Here is a 20,827-nt window from a genome sequence, read left to right on the forward strand (position 1 = left end):
ACCTGAAGATGGAGTGCAAAATGAACCTGCGAAAGGGAGCGAGATAAACGTGTCATCCTCGTGACGAAACCGCCAAAAACCGCCATCAATTGATGAAGCACCATAATAGGAAGGGCTTGCCTTTCGCAAATATTATCTAATGATCAATGTATGAAATTACCTGTACCCGCTAAGCCGGGTTAGCAGCTCGTCTGTCTGCATCGCGTACCTCTCGCCATCTTTCCTCCCATTTCCCGACAACCTGTTTCCCAGCATCCCAGCCTTGAGCACGCTGTCCACGATGCCCGTCAGGCGTGGCTCCAGCGCGGCCCATAACGTCTCCGGGTCGTCATCGCGCGTGCATCGAAGCAACGGCTCGAATCACAGCGTCTCGGGGCCCTCCTCGCTGGCACCCTCTTCAAGCCTCACATATGTAAACTCTACGGCACCAGCGACTCCGCAGCAGAAGGTGGTGTCAGTTCTTGTGAATAGACTCAAAAACAAGGTAACCCCTTCAATTCAGACGGCTATATGCGCGCTCACACATCTTCTAGCTACCATGTAATTCTGGAATACCACTTGTAGAAGTCGAGGCGGACGACGCTATACAGCAGGTGGTAGAGTCATTAGTGGAACTATCGCAGGACGCGTTGGACATCATCGGATGGGCACTCACCGAGTTACTTGAGAAGCTGGCGAAGGTGTGTGATACCACTGCTGGCAGATCGCGTCACATTGACGGGTTATCCAGCAAACGGACATGCACGGCTACAGGAGCATCGACGTCCTCCAGTCTCAACTATTTGTGCTTAAAGTCCTTGCAATATGCATGGCGTCGCGCTGGGGCCGCCGTCAGGACGGAGCACGGCCGAGCTCTCGCAATAGCAAGCAAATGTCTACCACTAGCTCCAATCCTAGCATCCACGAATCCTCCTCCACGTCCTCTCACGCTACGCGGCGGCAACACGGGCCTTCAGAACAACTTTCGCTGCTAGTCGAGCCGCCCCCTCTGGACGACAACTGCGCCAAGTACATCTTGAGCGTAATGGTGCTGCTGCTGCGAGAGACAGCACCACCGAAGTATCGACTAATGTCATCCGCGAACATGGATTTTGCAGCGTCGCATCACGACTTTGAGTCGGTGGAGGCGTCGGATATGGGATCCAGTGTGGACCTGCTGAGCGCACCTGCGCTCCCCGCAAGCATTTCGCCGGTTCCGCGTATGATGTCTCGCACCAGGCATGCGTCGTCGACGTCCTTGAACTCGACGACGCCTAGTACTGTCTCATTCGGTCAAGCGTCGAAGCATTCGCTCATGTACGAGAGGACGTCGATCGTAACCTCTAAATCAATATCGGCGCTCAATACCCTAGTCGCCAAGTTTGCCGGACGTGTCGTATACCACCTATCTGCGTCGAACTGGAATGTCGTCCTCAGTCGCGTCCGCCAGAAGATACACTTTCTGGCGAGTACTACCGAGAGTGATCCGGAGATCGTGGACTTGCAGCTCATGGTGCATAGTGCTGTGGATAGGGGAAGACTCGTCCAAGCTCTACAAGGCGCGTCCGAGATGGCTACGTCACTGTACGCACATACTGATAGTTTGTATATGGCTAGAACTATCATCATTGCTGCTGAACATGAAACACGATGCGCAGGCTGCTATTGCCATTCCTTTACGCGCCGCTATCTGGAACTGGATTGATATGTGTCCCGAAGAATATAACGATACCATTCGTTACCATCGCCGGATGGAAGGAGCCCCAGAACGCGTCTTTGATATCCTTTTCGACTTCTGCGAGTCGCAGCATAGGGTGAATGTATGGCCGACGCTGGCAGCACTAGCATGCATCAGTTCGGAACGCATCAGAACCGAGTATCAAGCTAATTCATTGGGAATGCCGAGGGGTCAGCATGGCCGTAGAGTGAGCTGGCAATGCAGGAATATTCAGAGTTTATCTGCTAACTGATAAACTCCAAGGATCGTTACTTTTATGAAATGGTGATGCGCAGTTTGACTTCACAGAAAGTCTCCGAGGAGGCCGTTGTATGCGCTTTGGATTTGTGCAGAGCAGCGTTCCGCATACGTCCGGAGGATGGCGCTGAACTTGCAATACATCTCATCGCGCACGACATCGCTCATGATCTAAGAGTATGCACGTCACGTTTCGCGGACAGAGACCTCGCTAATGGCTCTTTGACTCTTTGTTGCACAGAGCATGTTGGCAAGCTGGAATGGTCCGAAGCCATTCTATGAACATCCCGAAGAGATCGACGTGGCGCTGATTGCGGATATCCTGGTCACGATGTTCAGGTATCTTCCCGCAGAGGATGTCATACACGTCTTTACTGTTTGCTTGGAACCTCAACGCTCTGACGCCGTGAAGATCTCCGTGATCAAGGCCTGCATCACCTTGGTAAATGAGGTTCGTACAGAATTTGCGGGGGGGGGGGTGCTTGCAAACACCACGTTGACGTTTCTGTGCAATAGGCTGTACGATGCCCGTGGCAAGCACCCTTGGATGAACTGAGGGATGCAGTGAAGCATAGGTTGTTCGCAATCTACGAGGTAGTAGCTCTCCATGGCGAATGTCTGCCTGATACTTACCTGCTGCAGAGCACTACGACCCGTCGTAGCGAGATTGATAAACACGGAAACGTTAAGACACGATCTTTGCGCCCGAAAGCCAAGCGATACACGTCGGAAACGCTCCCCGATCGCGAACTGTTAACATATTCATTGTTGGCTTTACACCGTGCCGTTCCGGAATGGGTTTTCAGTTGTTTAACAGAGAATCACGGACCAGAAGATGATCCCAATGTCATCGAGGCGTGGCGCACGCCGATGGATCCTGCTATCAAGATAGCCATGGCTCGTACTTCCCGTAGCCTCTACGATGCAGTGAGCCGGATCAGTCCTGATGATCCCGCATTCACGGCGACTATATCGTGGATGAAGCGTTCAGCGTGAGTGCCTTGTGGATGATTACGGAAGGCTCCAACCTTACTCTCTGGCCCAGTCCATCAACTCTTGCTACAATGTGCACGAACCTGATCGATTCACGTACAGATCTCCAGGCTCAGCGAATGTGGATCAACATGGCATATGAAGTGTTGTACCGCTTCGTCCGGCAGACGAACGTGGTGCGTCTGTCCGTTTGATACTGGGGTACACGATCGTATGCTTATGCACTACGTTTAGGAACACGTGAGAGAGTGCCAACTCACTCCGTTGCGCCTGCCTGCGTTTGCAGTTGCGGAGATAGCGTTTCTCGTATCGCTTACCTCTGCAGACGCGAATGTGACATTGACAGCTGCGCATTGCCTGCGATTACTTGCCCAAGCGGAAACTGCGCCAAATGCTCCCGTATCCAATGGATTCAACGAGGATGAGCGCGTGAAACGCTATCCGATTTATGAACAGCTTGGCGACCCGAAGGTGTTATTGGTTGGTGCGTACTTGGGTGAGTCAATGGGAAAGAAAAGCTAATGTTGTCTCAGGTCGAATCGGACATCAGAGACGTGTGCGGAAGCTCATGCGCTTGATGCCATCATCATCTCCAGTGCATCTCGGTGTTTGGCAAGAATGTTACTTCCGTTGGTGTACACTGCACGAAATAGCCATCAACAAGTCAATAGAGAGTACGGCTAACGGTTTCGATAGCGGTACTGCACCGATAGGCGATCGAGCGCTTTCTGCGGAGGTACCAATATCTTCTCACGAAAGGAACAGCACCACTCACTCATGCATTAGGAAGGATTATATCAATGGCAAAATCTCACGCTTTTCCTTGCGGCGTTCGGTTCCGCTTGCCTTCGTGATCAGCTTCATCCAGACGACCTATCGCTCAATATTGCATCAGAATACCTGGCGGATCAGATGCGTAACCTGAGGGACCCTACCCCTCTCCTTAGTCACTTCATCCAAACTCTCCTCAACCTGCTCCTGCATGAAGACATTCACGTGCGTGATACGGCAAGAGATGCTCTTGGTAGCGAAGCTAGTCCTCGCCTATACACAAGAATTTTCAAAGAACTGGACAAGTAAGCATACATTGGTGTATCATGGTGGATTAATTCTCAAACAGCTTTCTCCTTCGCAGTGTAGTTCGTCTGACGGCAGAGGGCGATAGCGTTGACTGGGATAGTCTAGCTATTTTTGTCGATCAAGTACGTCCAAAGGCAAGGCACGCTGGCATTCACATCTGATAATGGCTTGCAGTTCTTGGCAATCCTGAAAGTTCTTGTCGAAAACGTACAATGCCTGGAGGAGATACGTGGAATGGATCTATGTTCCACTCTCTCACTGGTAGCTGGCTTCATTGGACGCTTCCACGACTCTGTCGCCTATCGGCTGCGCATCAAGTTCTGCAGCATGTGCGAAGCCGTGTTCGACCAGGCGGAGACCATCACAATGCGGAAGGACAATGGCAGCAGGCAGAAAATTGCCGACATTATCATTGAATGGATTCAAGATCCAGCGTTGGTGAGTTTTACATATGTACTCTTCCTCTTGCAGGTGCTGACATGTGCTGCAGTGCGACAGAAACTTTTTGGCAGCGCAGCGGGACCTCAACCTTTCCGCTTTCCGAGCGTCAGTAAAGTTGTTTGACCGCTTACAGCTGCAGCCTCCAGAGGGCACGAGCGGCGAGGAGGCTGCTCACGTTGTATCACGTCTCTTCATACGGTATTCGACTGTGCTTTTCAAAGCATGGGAATCCGCCCGTTCTGAAACCTTCGTGCGTGTTCTGCCTGCCAAGAGTATTGTATCATCAGTTGATTGCCAGCAGGTTCCGGACGACCGTTCTACAGACAAGTCTTCATCCTTCTCTGGGGTGAGGAGTTCCAGTCTGTGTTCAGTAATAATGAGTAGGATTAACGTGCTCTTAGGTACGGATCGGTCCCCGGGATAGCCATATGAGAGAGTTGGTGATCACAGGACTGGCATCCCTTGTCAGTGCGAACCCTGAAGTTGGCGTGAAACATACAATGCCGTTAGCGTATGAAACGGACATTACCAAGCGAATCATCTTCTCCTACATCTTCGCTCGCGTGCTTCCTCAGGGTATTACTCTAGTCAGCCAGGATCACAAGCCAACCGTGCACCGCCAGAGCCGACTTTGTGAAGTAAGCTATCTTTTGTCTTTTGACTGTTGCATCCTCATGTATTGGTTTCCAGCTTGTTAAGGGCCCCGACGTTAGTGTCTTCATTAGCGCATGATGCTGTCCTCACTAATAGTATGACGAGCAGCTGTCTTTAGCTCTTGCCATCTGTGAAGTTTGTCCGCCTGCGGAAGTTGATAATCTGATCCCTGTCATGCTCAATCTCTTTGATACCCGAACGTCATTGATGGCACTGCTGAAGAGTATGATTGACCTCGAGGTTGCACGCACAGGTAGGCTGGCCCGCTACACCGCCCCGTAGAACAGAGCTGACTTGACTACGTCTGACTCTAGACAGCGATACCTCGTTGTTCCGTGGCAACTCCACATGCACGCGCTTCTTGTCCGCGTTCGCCAACATCTACGGCTACAACTACTTACGAAGTCTCATCATTCCGCTCGTTAAAACCATGACCTCCATGCCGGCCGGCCATGGTTATGACCTAGATCCCTCTAAGGTCGGTGAACAAGCTGCAAAACAGAATCAAGCCAACATTCAGCTGGTCACATCGTCGTTTCTTGAGATCATTATCTCTTCCAGCAATGCAGTTCCTATGTGAGTGTGATAGGGAGTCAGCGACCACTCAGTTCATGATAGTGACGTCTGTTAGGATGCTCCGTGAAATTTGCGCGCATATCGCCAAAGTTGTGTATGTATCATTTCCTTTATACTCTCTTACATAATAACAACATCTGCAGCAATGAACAGTGGCCAGAGGCAAAGTTTGCTGCTGTCGGAGCGTTCATGTTCCTGAGGTACGTCCATAGCGATAGGAGCACGGTGGTAGACGACTGACAGAATTTGCAAGATTCATATCTCCTGCTATCGTCGCTCCGGAGACCGTTGACGTCGAGATCCTCAGGGATGATTTCGTCATCCGCCGTGGCCTGATGCTCGTCGCCAAAATTATTCAGAACTTAGCCAACAATATCCTCTTCGGCAAAGAAGCGCACATGATTGTCCTCAACGACTTCCTATTGGCAAACATCATGAATGTAACGCGGTTCTTGAGTGATCTCAATGTTGGTCATTCATTTTTCTGTTGATGTATCGGCCGCTGACATTATGTTGAAGAGGGTCAATCCTTCTGGGTCGGAAGAAGAGCCGGAAGAATGGTTGGATACTTCATACGATGACACCGACACCATCATGTTGCAGCGCTTCTTCGAGAAATACGCCGATAAAGTTGGCAAGGAGCTCCTGAGTCTCTCAAAGCCGCCAGCCGAGAAGGGTGCGGCTCAGACAGAGACATCATCCGTACACGGCAAACGTATCTGGGATGCATTATGTGCTGCGCTTGTTGAGCTGGGCCAACCTCTGGAAGGTCCCCGTATGGTCACTATAAGCAGTCGTATGCATGCGGAGTACCTCGACTTGATGTCGAGATATGAGCATCGAGATACAAGCCCTGTGCGGGAGCTTTTCTCGGAAGTCATTACGACGACACCTCAGGTATATGAGCCGGATAATAACCTTTACAAATGCTAACGCAGATGTCAGAATCCGGTCATGTTTGTGCTTTCAGCATCCAAAATAGACGTCGAGGTGCTCGACATTGAACTTCTTCTATTCTACATCTTCAAAGTGAGTGCAACGTATGAGCTCTACAACGTCGCTAATCATTCCCTGCAGACCCTTACTTCCCCTTCATTTGAGAGCCGGGACTTCGATCTCATCGTAGATTTTACATGTTTCACACTAGGTTCACAGATACCTATCCAATGGCTGAAGTTCGCGTACGAAGTTATCCCTGTTGACATTCGTGCACGGTTCCGCACGGCACATATATTGACTCCGAATGCCTTGGCGTTGAAGTACATCAAGCGGCTTTGTAGTCTTTCTTCCGGTGAGAATTCCTCATCTGGATAATTTGAGACTTCTTCTCATTTTCACACGATTCAGGAGCTCACCTTTCAGCCAATTATTTGACGTATTCGTCTATGGAGGAGCTTCTGCAGCGCCTGCCTGAAGGAACTTTTCTTCCGTCTCTAACCTATGCTCGTATGTAGGAAACACCCGTTCATGAATATTTCCTGATGCAGATTCTTCAGGCTCATTGGAGGCAGAACCTTGTACTCGATTTGAGGAAGTCACCATGCGACATACGCATCCAATGCGTGTACCTGTGATGCTTGAGGTTGCCCAGAGCCACTTGCGCATTACTACTGTGTGTAAAAGAAGCGTGGAGTCTCTAACATCTGGCTGACATTCTGCATGTAGGTGAAAGCACAGTTGATTGGCGGCTCCACATCATGCAAGACGACGGAGATCATACCCTTAACGGACATCAACGACGTTTACAGCGTGTCCGCTGGCCATGATACGCATGAGTTCATTATCCGCAAGATTCGTCATGGTGTTACATTGTATTTCTCGTCTTCTATTCGAGAGACCATAGTCAAGGTAGGGACTTCTCGTATTTTGGCGAGTAGCTCACATTAATGCATCGTAGGCAATACGGGGTGTCAAGGGCAATATGCGAACCGTGCAGTTCCCAGGCGCAGAGCGGCTGTCGAGATTCTCAAACGTAGCCGCAACTCTCTTGCATGTTGGCATGCTAGGTGTAAGCTCCGGCGAGGAGGAGCTGCGCATAGCCGCAAATGAGTTGCTACAAGCCGTGTGCACGTATCTAGATTTCGAGGGAAAACCGTTGGTCACGTCTAAAAGTTTGTCCTGTAATAGCTGACCGCATATCTGTTCGCTGATCACCTTTCCAGCGAGTCTGGTACATGGCATTCAAGGACCACTTTTGGTACAATTGAGCGAAGCCTTGGCCGCTTTTGCTCCTCATCTGGCGCTAGACTTCATCACGGAGGTGTCAACCAATATGAGCAGGGAACCCGTGCATCTCAGGGTTGTCTGTATACACTATATGGCACCCTGGGTCAAACACTTGGTATGCTTCACTGACCCGGCGAACAAACTCTATGAACCGTCGACGACGAAGTTCCGAGATTGTGTACGTACCCTTGTTGATTTGACGATGGCCGATGACGAGGTGAGAGGTAATGTATCGGTTGATTGCCTGTAGTCGCTGACAAGCATGCAGCTGCACTACCTGATCCAAAAGCATGTTTGGACCGAAGTCGGGAAACTCGATAGCAGCGTGGTCAATGCTGTTCTGGATGAGCTGATGCGTGCTGCCGTAGACGGAGGGGCGGATTCAGCAAGATGCGACAGGGTGGCTGACACAGTGGGCGCCATTTCATCGATCAATGTCCGCGGGAGGATCCTGTCCCGCTTACGTAAGGTAACTGTTGTGCGGCCTCTCTTCTCGCTGTGGATTGTGATTGAATGAATTCTCCCAGACTATCGGCAAGAGCTCGGCAAACCCAACAAGAAGTCTGGCCGACAATCCCCATTGGAATGAGATCTGCTGTTTGATACGATTGGCGTTAGTGGCAGGCCACCACTGCAGAAACATAGTGCACAGCCAGCTGTTTGTCCCGGAGATTGTTCATCTCGTGGTGCTCACTGCCGCTACCGGTAGAACACGGATTCGGATAACGGTGTATGGTGTTGTGATCAACTTGTTGAATTCCCAGTACACAGCCCGCCTGGCCGATGACACTGCAAGTCCTGAGATCCAAGCGCTACTCAGTGAATGCGAACAGTCTGAGACTCTTCGGCTGTTCGGACTTCGTCGACCTACTCCGACTAGTGATTACGTGAACCAGGATCCCTCGAATGACAAACAATACATCGATACTATGGAAAGCATGGTACGCTTCCTCTCCAGAGTCCTGGAAACAATAGCTGGAACCAAAGGCCCGTAACAATGGTCCTATCGTTGCACTCGTTCTAACTCTTGTATCTCGATGTCCAGGTCTATTGAACGTCTGGCGCGCTCGATGGATGAGCCTCATCACGTCATCTGCGTTCCAACTGTCCCCCGCGGTCCAAACCCGCGCCTTTGTAGCTCTGGGGATCCTTGCGACTTCAGACGTTGATGACGATCTTCTATACCAGATGCTCGTTGCATTCAAGACGGCTTTAGCGAAGTCGAGCGAGAACGACACGACGTCCGTCGTGAGCATGCTGCGTTGCATCCGTAACGTGGTCCCTGCTCTTCCCCGCAATTCCCGCTACCTCTGCCAGCTGTTTTGGCTTGCAGTCGCGCTATTGCAGTCTGGCCACATGTTGTTATACGAAGAAGCGATCCATCTACTTCGAGTGGCCTTGGAAGTCATGAACAGCCAAGGTGCCTTTAGCGACTCAGGAGTGTCAGCAACGCTACTCGATGGTCGAGTACCGCTAGAGGAGGTGGCATGCCAACTCGATCGTCTCCTTGGCCTCTCTTTTGAGTCGAGCTTCTCCTTCTCCCTCGCCTCGATCATTTTCAAAGGACTTCGACATGCAGGTCTCAGAGAGTCCGCAGAGACGGCGTTGCGCAGCCTCGTCACTGTGACGGCAGGGTCTTGCTCAAGTGATCACCATGCCGATGATGGCCCGGGTACTCCAGTGTGTCCAGACGTTCTAGGATATTTCGTGGCATTGCTGCCTACGGTTACTACAACAAAGAAGTTCAAGCGGTTGTTGAAGGAATGCGATGTAGACGAATCGTGGCTCAAGCAGGATTTTCTCTCGTCTAGCAGTGATGAAGAGCCATTGGCAAGAGTCCCGTTCGCGTTACTCGGCCTCAGCGATGGCAATACCGCGCTTTTTGTCACGTCGCTCATCGGGGCGATGCTGACGTCGGCACAGGGTGACGATGCGGAGTCGCAGATTCTCTACAACATACTATCCGATGTGGCGAATGCCTTCCCCGACATCGTGTCGCTGACGTACGTTCGAGCACGTTACTGACTCAAGTGTAAGCTGACACATTCATTTAGGTACGAAAGCCTGCAAGACAAAATCAAGGAAGCGTTTGCGAACTCTTCAAGCCCCGGCATCCTCAGTGCTGTCTCAAACCTATTTCGAGTCGCGGTGCATGATAGCGATAATAGAGCGAGTGCTACAGGAGGCTCTACTTCATCGCTCAGCATTGACGATGCCGCTACGCATGGACCAGGCCGAAGCCACCTTTTCGCCCTGGAGGAGCAGAGCATGCAAGGTCTGGCGAACAGCTTCCAATTCCTGCCGGCGAACCAAGGCCATGCCACAAAGATGATCAACTGGATCTCGGAGCTGGTTATGAAAATTATAGAGTAAATTGATGCGTTCTTACCTCGTTGCTGGGTTTCTCCGCGCCGTTTCTGCATGTTTGCTTGCATATAGGAGGTTTAATAGCTGTCCGACTTCCGTGGCAGTTGTTCGTCACACGTTTCGATATCCTGTCAATAATGTCGCTGCCCCGGTGTAAATTCTGGATTGACGATTCCCTCTCTAGCCATGTATAATACTACTCGTTTCCTTTCGTCTATCATTATCTCTTCAGACTTCTAGTGTACATCCATGTATTATGCTGTCAATTGCAATTGATTCGATCGATGGCGTGAATGCGCGGGCCGAACAAGTATATGTGCTCGCAGCAACTCCTCCCATTGGAATGTTAGGCGATCAACCGATGAATTGTGTATGTCGTACAACGTGTTCTCGGTCGTCAGGCTGGTCAGAAGTCATATTTCCACTTCGCCAACAAAACCCCAGCTGCCATGTGGGATTCCTTTCTTGGCTCGACACTTCCAGCACCAGCGTACCATAGTTCTGGCAAGCTCTGAGCATTGGGTGAGTACGAGTTCGTCGATGTGCGCATATCTGCTCTCAACTGTCGAGTCTGCGTGCTGCAAAGCACTTCCAACACACTTCTACACTGACCAGGGTGGACACAAGCTCTGGACGTCGGGTGTGTCGCGCGTGTTTGCGGTAGACTTTGGTCTACAGGCCACGAGGAGGGCGTGCATTTAGCCCGTATTAAACCCCGCAACTGGCGACAACGAGGCCTCTTTAAGCGTCCTTTAACGGCGCGACCATCATGTCCTCGCGACCCCCTACCCCCGACTCGCCCATGGCGAATAGCCTACGGCGTGCGACCAGCACGATAGACGACCTGACGCTCGCTCTGGCCAACTTCTCTCGCGTCGCGTCTCCAGATCTTCCCAATACTGCGCTTTGCTGCTGTGGAAAGGAGGACTGCGAGACGAGCATTGCCTGGGCGCAATGGAAGGCGCAAATGGAGAGCAAGCTTGTGTTGAGCGCAGGTGTGTGTGATCGGTTGCTACCTCCGCAAACATGGTTGACGGTCTTCCTAGAGGTCGGGCAGGCTCTTCTGGAGAGGCATGAGGCGTATGTACGCCGCCATGAGGTCAATTGGTTTACTGGCTTTCCTTGCACTGTCGACTGAATCGTGCTGTAATAGGCAGCCGACCGTTCGACAACCACACGATTCGGCGAACCAAGGTCTGCTGAAGAGCACGTCGACGCGAGGGTGGCAGAGTTGGTGAAAGAGGTATGTCTGTCAACTGCCGTTTTGTAGTCCAACTCTAAGCGCAGTCTAGAACGCTGTCCTAGAGAAGGTTAGCACACTCGTTCCTCGTGATGACTGGCCTGCTCAATGGGAAAGTAGCGTCTCACACAAGCACTGGTCAACAGTGAAGCAGTGGAGTCATCTCAGAGAAATGCGCTCGAACAGCTACAGGAAGCACGCAGTACAAATAAGCGTCTCACTGCCCAGCATGCGCGTTCGGTTGGTTGGGAGAACCGGCTTGCAGTAGCACTGCAAGATAAGGACGACCTTCAACAAGAACGTGATAGCGCCGCGCAAAGGGCGAAGTTGGCAGAAGCGCGGATTAACACGCTGAAGGACAAGTGTGGTGCGTGTACAACGCTGCAACTCAATTGGTCATGTAGGCTGAGACACTGCAGCTAAGCTGCAGGCTCAGAATGCGCGACTTCGCGAAGACCTAGATATGCAGCGAGTGCATCGACATGAGTTATCCGAGGACATCCTCTCCGACGCTCGGCAGCGGCTCGCACAGCTACAGCAGTCGGTAGGTGGTCATGAATACGTCCCAGTCACATGCATAGTCACTGAAACCCTGACATTCAAGCAACTCGGACATGCCGGGACACTAGATGATGCTGAAGTGACCAAAGTGCTCGAGTCACTGGTCGCCGACAATGAAGCCCTGAAGCGGGATAACGCAGAACTCCGAAACCTACTGGCTGAGGCTCGTGAGGACCTGCGGTCTCTGCAGGAAGAGGTCGAGGAACGAAGAGCGGGTGATTCGTCATACTTGCGCCACCGACATACAAATAGTGGGCAATCATCCGCTCTAGCACCTTCACCGCTGTCTCTTTCGTTCCAAGTCGGCACTGCGCCGGCTGGTTCGGTCTTACAATCGTCATACAGGCGAGGAGGTCTTAGCGCTATGAGTGATCGAAGAGCAATAAGTGTAGAAAGGCCATTACGGCGGGCATTCGTAAGTAGGGATCCGTCACGTTTCTCATCAGAGACTCATCACTATCCCAGGAACCATTGACACCGGAGACGGATGGCAGGCCACTGTCTCCTACCGACTCACTGAATCCCTCAGAGACGAAGTGGTCGTCATTCGCACAGTCGCACTATGCATCATCTCATCATAGCTTTGAGATAGATGATCGCGGTCGCGGAAATGACGGTCTGTTGTCCCCTGAACGGACGCGGGCGCAGAAATCTTTGCTGCTGCTTACGCGCTCGCGAGGAGTGCAAACAGATGGTACAACCGATACAGGCAATCTCCGTGCATCTTCCCGCCCTCCTTCCTTCGGAGATCAGCTGTCGTCCAGCACGCCGAACGACGGGCGGTCGGAATCGTCTTCTCTCGCAGACTTGCAAGCTGGCTCCATTAACGCCCTCATCGAGCGGGTCACCATGCTACTCAACCGCATCACGCAAGCAGATGCGCTGACCCTAACGAACAGGTTGAAGCGACAACGCCTCTTGGGTGCAGACGTCAGTCATCTCTCGCGCACGACCGTCAGCAGCATCCTGAAGGAAGCGTCGACCATGCGAACACACTTTCGCGCACTCCTGGAAGACGAGAAAGCGATGATGGCGTGCACGCGCACGGACCTCCGTGCTCTCTTCAAGCTCTTCAAGGACATGTTCTCAGAGATGGGTCAGATGCGCATCACCCTTAACGATGTGATCCTTGATCCATCGGTGGCGGCGAAGGTTAGCGACCTGGCGATGCATCCCGAGAAGGCCGCGGCAGCGCAGGCCGGCAATGACGCGCTTGGGAGCAGTACGTCTTCGAGTTGGATCGCCCCAATCACCAAGCTTCTTGGCCTCCCAGGAGGGAGCGCCAGTGCAAGCGCTAACGAATCTCCTGCTAATCGCGCATCAATGTCACCGCCTCTCCGGCCACTAGCGCCCAGACGCATGCCGTCACGCATCGTGCCGAAACGAGAGGCCGCGCTGTCTGCGTCGTCTATGACGGTGAATGTCGAGTTCAGCGGGACAGCTGCGGGGCGCTCCGTGACGAGCACGTACCACCGGCATCCGCAGCGGCAGAACAGCATCAGTGCCGCGATGGAGGACGTGTTGAGCCAGCCTGCGCCATCGCAGCAGGTCTCGAGGAATCTTATGAATATATTCGCGGGGGCGCCGCGCGCGGAGGATGGTGTGGACCCGTGGATCGTCGTGCCGAAGCCACAGAGGCCGCCTCCTGCCACGACGGCGACGATAGGTCGGGCGGGGATGAGGAAACCGGGCCATACGTTATCGCGGACTGTGGATGCGATGATCGACCGGGAGGAGCAAGATGGGGTGCAGGCGACGTTGTTGGACCGTACACTGAGCCGTCGTGGGCTGTCGGACTCGTCGATTCACACGACGTTCCTCAATCACGGGGAGCCTGACGAGCAGGTGGTTCCTAGCGGGAGCCCGGTTGTCAAAGGCCCGTCTGCCGTGCCGGATCGCGCATCGGTGCTGCAGACACTCAGCAGGAAAGTGCAGGCGTTCCGCGGCGAGAGTGGTGTGCCCGAGTTGAGGCCGGACACGCCTGTGGGGAGGAGGACTCTGCCTGCGGATGGGCGGCGGACACCGACGCTGCACCGGTCGTCGCCGAGAGCGATGGCGCAGGGCAATGCGAGGCTTTTCTCGGGGCTGGCGTGGGCGGCGTCGGCGCTGGAAGAGGCAGGCGCGCCGTCGTCGTATATGGCGGGCAGCCCGCGCGAGGAGGGGTTCCTGCACCGGCCGTTCTAGCGCAAGACGCACTCGGTGCTGCTGGTGAGACGGTTTGACGATCATACATCTATAGCTATTGCTGCACCTGAGCATAGACTCGGCACATTCATTCCTTGCATAATATTGACGACACGCTCCTTACATTTATATCACAAGACTCTAAGGATGGTTGCGGGCTGATCTATTAGAGTAGAGCTTATTTATTACGCACGGGGACTAGTTGACTGCATTGTACATTACGCATCATACGTTTCAGATGTCGAAGTGGATTTGCGCGGTATTGCGCAGTCTGACGGGCGGCGGCGGCGGAAAGTACGGATGTGGCGTTATATACTCAGTGCGTCTTAGCCTTGGCTACTAGGTGGGTAATTTCGGAGAGATCTGTCAGGCCAAAGTCCCGCATGTCGCGCGCAGGCGAGATGGGTGGCCACAGCATGTCTGATCTCCGAGACTGTATATGCTCCGTTCCGAGTCTTCCGACGCTCTCAAGGGATTCTTGCCGGCGAGTTCGCCCCTTCAGTCGAGATGACAGCGTGAGTTTCAGAGCGCATCGAGGCCGCGAATGGCCCCGACTACTAATGCCTACTAACGAATATGCGGTTATCTGTTGCTTATGCTGACCATTGCCTGTTCCTCCATGAAGGTCTCGTGAATCAGGGGCGTTGCGTTGGCGAGGATGGCGCCCGGTGCATCCCACGGCGGCCACATGATGGTCCCTAGCTTGCGTCAATGCGAGGAAGCGGGGGCTGTGAGCACCGTGTCCGTATTCTATATTCATCCTGCCTCGACCAGTCATCCGCCCGAGCGCTATCAAGCTTTGGCCCATATATAAGCCCGCATCATTCACTAGGCTCTCTCCCTTATCCTCTTTTCGCGCTGCGCACGTCTTGCTGAGCACACCATCGAGCGATGCCCCAGGAACCAGATGCAAAGTACCGCCCCGCATCGCCCAGCGAGGGATCCTCGCGCGGTAACGTCGTAGATCACAATGCTCCCCATGGTAAGCCCCTTTGATGCCCGGCTTGGGGCTGACATGCATCGACCCTGTCTGACCGACCGCCATGCCCTCTGCAGTGACAGATGAGGGACCTGCGACGGTCAGGAAGCCCGGGGAAGCGCATGTCATCAAGGTGCAGCCGTTGAAGCGGAGTGAGATGCAGGTGAGTGGCTGTAGACCTCCTTTGTCGAGCGGAGGCTGATGCGTCGAGCTAGCCGTCCTACGCCCAGGACCTCGGATCTTCAGAGGTTAGTTACGCCGCTTGCCGAAGGGAGAGCACGCGGTGACAAGTCGGTTCTTCTTCAGGTTCCCCATGGTTTCTATGGCAGTATGATGCAGGCATTGGGTGCCTGCGTTGGCTTCTGTGGCGCTATTCCTTGCTGCCCATTGCCCAACCCCTTCCGCAACATCCCACAAGGCGCGTCTCCTCATCTTCATACTTGTTCAGAATGCTCACATCCAGACAGGCTCCGTTGGCCTCGTCAGTCGGTTCGGCAAGTTCTACAAGTCGGTCGACCCCGGCTTGGTGCAAGTGAATCCGTGCACGGAGGGCGTCCGCATCGTCGATGTCAAGATCCAGATTCTCCCCATCGGCAGACAGAAGGTCATCACGCGCGACAATGTCGACGTCGAGATGTACGTTATACGCTTACAACGGTGAACGAGGGATTAACCACACTTTTCGTAGCGACTCTGTTATGTACTTCCAGATCACAAACCCATACCGCGCCGCGTTCGGTATCGCCGACCTGCGCCAGGCTCTCGCCGAGCGCGCGCAAACTACCCTCCGGCACGTCGTAGGCGCACGAGCGGTACAGAGCGTCGTCACCGAGCGCGAAGCGATCGCGTTCGAGATCGCCGAGATCGTAGGCGACGTCGCGGACAAGTGGGGCGTCGCGATCGAGGGCATCCTCATCAAGGACATCGTCTTCAGCACCGAAGTCGCAGCCTCGCTCTCGTCCGCCGCGCAGCAGAAGCGGATCGGCGAGTCCAAGGTCATCGCGGCGCGCGCGGAGGTCGATGCGGCGAGGCTGATGAGGCAGGCGGCGGATATCCTCGCGAGCCCCGCGGCGATGCAGATTAGGCAGCTGGAGGCGCTGCAGCAGATGGCGAAGACGGCGAATAGTAAGGTGGTTTTCGTGCCGATGCAGCTGCAGAGCGATGTGGTTTCGCAGATGGCGGGGCAGGCGCAGGCGTCGGGGTCCGGGTCCGGGTCGCGGATGATGCTGGGTGGCGAGCATGGCGAGGGCGTCGGCGCAGCTGGCACGATCGGCCTGCTGAACAGCGTGTCGCAGGTGTAAGAACGATCGTCACGACTCAGATATGACGTGCGTTTTGAGCTTGTTTGATATTCACCCTTTTTATGACCCTTTCACGTGTTGTACGATTTCGACGAACTCGGTCTCATTGACACCAGCGGTGCTTTGTTTGTACTGTACGATTACTGTTACATCTACACGTTACGTTGTTACGACCTTTGGATATCCCTTTGACTGTGCTAGTACCCTAATTTAATGACGTATACCTTCCGCCCCTGTGGCTGATATCCAAGCTCGCGATTAGGTGTATCCTACTATATGCTACCTGCAAGCATAGTCTGTCACGAATGCAACGCAGGGACTGCCAGAATCAAAGCCATGAACGCCTACAAGCCACATACATCAGATCCTGCTCTATCAACGTACCCTAATCTGTCGATGCTCACCGACGTTGCCCAGAATCCTACATAGAGCAGATCTCGCAAGATCTCCCTATGCACCGCTCGTATGCGCGGGTCGAGCACGACTTTTTCAGGGCCAAACACGGGTGGCCTGGGGAATGCCTCCTCCGAACCGTCTGGTGTGCTAGGCCGCCGATCGTCATCTACGGTCTGGAAGAGACGCTTTAGGCCCCGCCAGCGTGTCGACCTCTTAGGCTTCAAACGGGCATCGCGAATCGGAATACTGGCCGATGAGGAAGAGACGCCTTGCACCTCGAACGGCGCGATGGCGTCCATGTCTTCTTTCGTCCCCCACGCAACATGCTCGGCCATCTCCACGCGCGCTTTATCAGGATCGCCGCCGCCCTTCTTGCGAATGCTGCTCTTGTCCTTCTTGTCGTCGTCCTCCTCCTCCAGCCGGAGGACGTGCTCGCAGTGCGCAGCGGCCTCTTCGTCCATCTCTTGCATCTCCCAGACGCGCACTTGCGTGTGGCCACGGCCCCATACCTGGCTGCAGAACCTATCTCGCGAGCAAGACCGCGTCAACGACTTACAACTCAAGACAGGAAGTGCCAAGGCGCACGTACCCCCTATAAGCAGAATACACCTGCATCACGCCAAACGCGAAGAACGGCACCGCGAAGAGCCGCCACGCGCGGTTGCCTTTGGGTGGGACGTGCACGACTGTGATGCACACGAGTGCGATGATGATCCCGATGAACACGTCCGCGATGCCGATGGCGTACCAGTATAGCTGCTTGGGCGTGTTGATGTTCGTCGCTGCGATCGCGAGGAAGCGCGGGAGGCTGACCGTCTCCAGCAGCGCGTACATCTCTTCGTAGACGTGGAGGAACTGCCCCAGGAACATACTACTTAGCCATCTCCACTGTGAAGGTAGTTAGAGGAACACTCACGATGTCAGGATGTGTGTTCCAGGTCAAGTCGCGGACGACAGTGTCTCGCAGTAAATGATCGAGCGGAAGCTCGCTCGCCGCGCCCGGCCTGAAGAACGTCGCGATGACGCGCCTGCACTCGTCCCTGAACGGCAACTCGCGCGGGGTGCTCCCTATTGACTCCAACTGTTGCAGAAGCGGAGTCTCTGCGCTCGACCTCGCGTACGGCGAGACCGGCTCAGGCACCTGCGAGTCCGAGCGTACGCTGAACGCACTCGGCAAGCTTGAGGATGGTCCCGCGCAGATCGAGGTGTCGCCGCTGTAGCGCAGTACCTCGGCCCTGCGCTTGCTGTCTGCGATGCGTTGTGCAGTGCGTGCGGCACTGGGGATGGCGAAGGTGAAGGAGGTGTATCCGGAAGTGGTGGCCTGGACGTCTCGGGGGAGCGCGAGGAAGCGCTGGCGGTAGTCTTGGAACCATACGACGAAGTGAAGGATCTCGATGGTATGTTCCTATGTTCGTGTTTATGATCAGCCTTTGATGGAAATGGCGGATGCACCGTCTTTACTGACTTTGTGGGCGAGGTATGTCTCAAACTCGCGGAGGCTGCATAATGCAAGGTGTTAGTCGAGTTCGGAATTAGACGATAGTCAAGAATGACGAATGATGAACTGACCTGATGGGCTCGCAAGTGTCGCCAGAGAGAACATGGGCGAGCGTAATATCCGACAACTGCCGCCGTCCGAAAAGCTTCCTCGTGCAGTCCCAGACGGCCCTCTTGCACTTTGCGAGCACGTTCATCTGGCTGCGAGCCATGCCAGTGCGGCTACGACGCGGTTGGGGAGGATGAGAGGCAAGCCTGCATCCGTGGTAGCTGCATCCGGGCAGCTATACATATGACGGTGGACCAGGCTGGGAGAACCACCGGAGGTGGGGCAGCGATCGCGTAATGGTCCGCGAATGGCTCGAAGTGGAAGCGGAGCGCGGATGCAGGAGCGAGTCAAAGGGTGTGGTCAAGCAAGCTCAGTCGTATGATCGCATAGAAGATCCATCTCATGACATGGAGGGGAGACACGCAGTGGAGCGGCTTCGTAAAAGGTGCGTGCCAGGGCCAGGTATCCGAAAAGTGCGGGTGCGCCTACAGGGCGGTGTGTGCATGCTGGTGGAGCGGTGCGGAGCGGACAGGATCAGCCATCGGCCGCCCGTGCCTGCTTCCAAGCTGCCAATTAACATTTTCACGAAAACTTCCGGCAGTGTTTGGGCGTTTCGTGGTGGAATGGAAGATGCAGTCGGCGACTTGAGCATCGATACTACAGTCACGAGTCCAGATTCGGTCATTAGGATTCAGCACGATCACCGATTTGAGAACATTCTTCCGTACTCGGACGTGCCACAACGCCGACGGTGCCTTGGTGGAAAGGGTCAGTCAACAAAATAGCGGGCGCTTGACGGAAAACCTCCGTGCTCGCCTTTTGTTTCATCGTCCTGGCCCTTTCGCTTCCTTATCTAGGAATATAAGCTACTGCTGTAACCACCCTCTATTCGGGCGCAGACTTGGAGACAGGGGGTGATCAGGTAACGATAACTGATCGCCGTACCGTATGTGTGCAACGTTACACCCCTTGTAGAAGCGTACAACAAAGTAGCGAGGTTATCCGAGTCTACCGACAAACTTTGAGGTTGCCGATGAAACTTCCACGGAGGCAATATGCGCTTCATTGAGAGTGACGTACATTCTAAATTTGATCCAAGCCAATTCCTTGGACAGAATCAGTCTAACGCCTTTGGAGATTATCCATGCCTCTTGCCAGCTACTCGTTCATGCGGGCACCGCTAAGTGGTCCGAGAGCAATTTCGTCATATGCACCGATCGAGGTGCATTTTCAGCTGAAATGACTTGTCTATTAGCTGACGGTGCCGTTCAATGCATCCACATTGATACTAACTCACGACTGTACGACCCGACCCGAGGACTTTGTCCACCTTTCCACAGCCTCAATGACGTCCGCTGTGTCTGCCACCGCTCCAAATATCCCTCCTTCCATCTGCACGCCTTTCACCGTGGCCGAATGCAGCTCGTCCAACCCCGCTCCAGTGGCATCCGTCACGAGCAGACAATCGTAGCCCCGATCGTTCGCCTCGCGCATCGTCGAGCTCACGCAGACATCCGTCGTGACACCGCACAGCACCAGGTTCTGCACTCCGCGCACCTTCAGCAGCAGCTCAAAGTCGGTGTACGTGAACGCCGACTTGCCCGGCTTGTCCACGATGGGCTCGCCCGGGCGCGGATAGAGCTCGTCGACGATATCGTGCCCGCGCTCACCGCGAATGAGCAGCCGGCCCAGAGGGCCCATGTCGCCGATTCCGAGACCGCTGGGAACGTTGTGCGATCGGAAGCGGTCGCGTGAGGAGACCGTAGATAGGTCCGGGCGGTGACCTTCGCGCGTGTGGAAGATGGGAAAGCCGTATCTTCGAAAGGCATCCAACAGCTGAGTTATTCGTGGAATCACTGCCCGGGTATTTGCAACCAAGCACCCTTGAAACGCAAGGTACCCTTCTTCAGAACAGACTGCAGGGATCAATCGCTCGTTCAGTTGGGTTTTCTCATTGTAAGCAATAGGAATATACTTGCAATCGTTCTGCATGTCTACCACTACCAATGCGGTCGTAGAGGGCGAAAAGCTGCCATCGTGCGGCCACTTGTAGGGCGAAGCGTCGACCATCGTAGAGTGGCAGCTCAATGGTACGGGCGATAAGCAAGAGAGGGTCCGAGCTCCGACACGGGGCTCTAGTTGCAGAAACTCTTGCCTGTCTGGAAGTTACGCATTGCAGTGACAGACTGTGAAAAGACTGCCTCGTTTAGTCCACGAGACAAAAGCCCACAAACGGTCCGTAGTTCATTTAGCGGCTGAAATCCGGAGATCTTTCTGTTGCAACCAGATGATAACAGCTGCGGCTTCCAAAAATCAGAGTCAACACAAT

At 54.0% G+C, this 20,827-nt stretch overlaps 5 protein-coding genes across 5 annotated transcripts; 3 read left to right on the forward strand and 2 right to left on the reverse strand.

The window, feature by feature from the left end:
• Positions 1-197: 197 nt before the first annotated feature.
• Positions 198-10,591, forward strand: LAESUDRAFT_725981 (uncharacterized protein). The gene is made up of 35 exons (XM_040908929.1): positions 198-484; positions 534-680; positions 731-1,538; positions 1,597-1,904; positions 1,961-2,131; positions 2,196-2,405; positions 2,471-2,548; positions 2,597-2,946; positions 3,000-3,123; positions 3,182-3,431; positions 3,481-3,683; positions 3,734-4,023; positions 4,083-4,149; positions 4,202-4,465; positions 4,518-4,718; positions 4,770-4,814; positions 4,870-5,106; positions 5,159-5,176; positions 5,231-5,375; positions 5,437-5,698; positions 5,754-5,792; positions 5,842-5,898; positions 5,952-6,165; positions 6,218-6,595; positions 6,644-6,727; positions 6,776-6,989; positions 7,046-7,144; positions 7,195-7,310; positions 7,364-7,546; positions 7,596-7,809; positions 7,861-8,141; positions 8,193-8,393; positions 8,452-8,911; positions 8,970-9,927; positions 9,979-10,591. Exons 1-35 carry the CDS (start codon positions 281-283, stop codon positions 10,295-10,297), a joined length of 8,199 nt encoding a protein of 2,732 aa, XP_040764267.1. The 5' UTR covers positions 198-280; the 3' UTR covers positions 10,298-10,591.
• Positions 10,592-10,957: 366 nt separating this feature from the next.
• On the forward strand, positions 10,958-14,607 carry LAESUDRAFT_181974 (uncharacterized protein). The gene is made up of 8 exons (XM_040901480.1): positions 10,958-11,286; positions 11,338-11,390; positions 11,445-11,534; positions 11,584-11,601; positions 11,652-11,898; positions 11,951-12,075; positions 12,136-12,507; positions 12,558-14,607. The coding sequence occupies exons 1-8, from the start codon at positions 11,061-11,063 to the stop codon at positions 14,274-14,276; spliced, it is 2,850 nt and encodes a 949-aa protein (XP_040764268.1). The 5' UTR covers positions 10,958-11,060; the 3' UTR covers positions 14,277-14,607.
• A 560-nt stretch (positions 14,608-15,167) lies between these two features.
• Positions 15,168-16,556, forward strand: LAESUDRAFT_736922 (uncharacterized protein; the record flags this gene model as incomplete). Its single annotated transcript, XM_040910736.1, has 6 exons — positions 15,168-15,258; positions 15,333-15,418; positions 15,471-15,503; positions 15,562-15,673; positions 15,723-15,891; positions 15,944-16,556. 6 exons carry the CDS (start codon positions 15,168-15,170, stop codon positions 16,554-16,556), a joined length of 1,104 nt encoding a protein of 367 aa, XP_040764269.1.
• Positions 16,557-16,795: 239 nt separating this feature from the next.
• On the reverse strand, positions 16,796-19,095 carry LAESUDRAFT_679540 (uncharacterized protein). Its single transcript, XM_040905701.1, has 5 exons — positions 18,522-19,095; positions 18,418-18,451; positions 17,869-18,357; positions 17,542-17,807; positions 16,796-17,474 (listed from the first exon to the last, which is right to left on the reverse strand). Exons 1-5 carry the CDS (start codon positions 18,659-18,661, stop codon positions 16,901-16,903), a joined length of 1,503 nt encoding a protein of 500 aa, XP_040764270.1. The 5' UTR covers positions 18,662-19,095; the 3' UTR covers positions 16,796-16,900.
• Positions 19,096-19,488: 393 nt separating this feature from the next.
• Positions 19,489-20,746, reverse strand: LAESUDRAFT_182041 (Isochorismatase hydrolase). The gene is made up of 3 exons (XM_040901481.1): positions 20,478-20,746; positions 19,792-20,414; positions 19,489-19,732 (listed from the first exon to the last, which is right to left on the reverse strand). Exons 1-2 carry the CDS (start codon positions 20,566-20,568, stop codon positions 19,792-19,794), a joined length of 714 nt encoding a protein of 237 aa, XP_040764271.1. The 5' UTR covers positions 20,569-20,746; the 3' UTR covers positions 19,489-19,732.
• Positions 20,747-20,827: the final 81 nt, after the last annotated feature.

This window comes from Laetiporus sulphureus, assembly GCF_001632365.1.
Source record: "Laetiporus sulphureus 93-53 unplaced genomic scaffold LAESUscaffold_20, whole genome shotgun sequence".
Lineage (NCBI taxonomy): Eukaryota > Fungi > Basidiomycota > Agaricomycetes > Polyporales > Laetiporaceae > Laetiporus > Laetiporus sulphureus.

What these genes read in the sequence shown, in the direction of transcription:
- LAESUDRAFT_725981 (XM_040908929.1), top strand. Translation starts at nt 281, where the DNA reads ATGCCCGTCAGGCGTGGCTCCAGCGCGGCCCATAACGTCTCCGGGTCG. An exon ending in GGTTGTTCGCAATCTACGAG is followed by an intron (nt 2,549 to 2,596) that starts GTAGTAGCTCTC and finishes TACCTGCTGCAG; the next exon opens with AGCACTACGACCCGTCGTAG. An exon ending in ATCGAGCGCTTTCTGCGGAG is followed by an intron (nt 3,684 to 3,733) that starts GTACCAATATCT and finishes CTCATGCATTAG; the next exon opens with GAAGGATTATATCAATGGCA.
- LAESUDRAFT_181974 (XM_040901480.1), top strand. Translation starts at nt 11,061, where the DNA reads ATGTCCTCGCGACCCCCTACCCCCGACTCGCCCATGGCGAATAGCCTA. An exon ending in CAAGCTTGTGTTGAGCGCAG is followed by an intron (nt 11,287 to 11,337) that starts GTGTGTGTGATC and finishes CGGTCTTCCTAG; the next exon opens with AGGTCGGGCAGGCTCTTCTG. An exon ending in CACGCTGAAGGACAAGTGTG is followed by an intron (nt 11,899 to 11,950) that starts GTGCGTGTACAA and finishes GAGACACTGCAG; the next exon opens with CTAAGCTGCAGGCTCAGAAT.
- LAESUDRAFT_679540 (XM_040905701.1), bottom strand. Translation starts at nt 18,661, where the DNA reads ATGGCTCGCAGCCAGATGAACGTGCTCGCAAAGTGCAAGAGGGCCGTC. An exon ending in AGACATACCTCGCCCACAAA is followed by an intron (nt 18,358 to 18,417) that starts GTCAGTAAAGAC and finishes ACACGAACATAG; the next exon opens with GAACATACCATCGAGATCCT. An exon ending in GTGTATTCTGCTTATAGGGG is followed by an intron (nt 17,475 to 17,541) that starts GTACGTGCGCCT and finishes CTCGCGAGATAG; the next exon opens with GTTCTGCAGCCAGGTATGGG.
- LAESUDRAFT_182041 (XM_040901481.1), bottom strand. Translation starts at nt 20,568, where the DNA reads ATGGTCGACGCTTCGCCCTACAAGTGGCCGCACGATGGCAGCTTTTCG. An exon ending in GGTAGACATGCAGAACGATT is followed by an intron (nt 20,415 to 20,477) that starts GCAAGTATATTC and finishes TGATCCCTGCAG; the next exon opens with TCTGTTCTGAAGAAGGGTAC.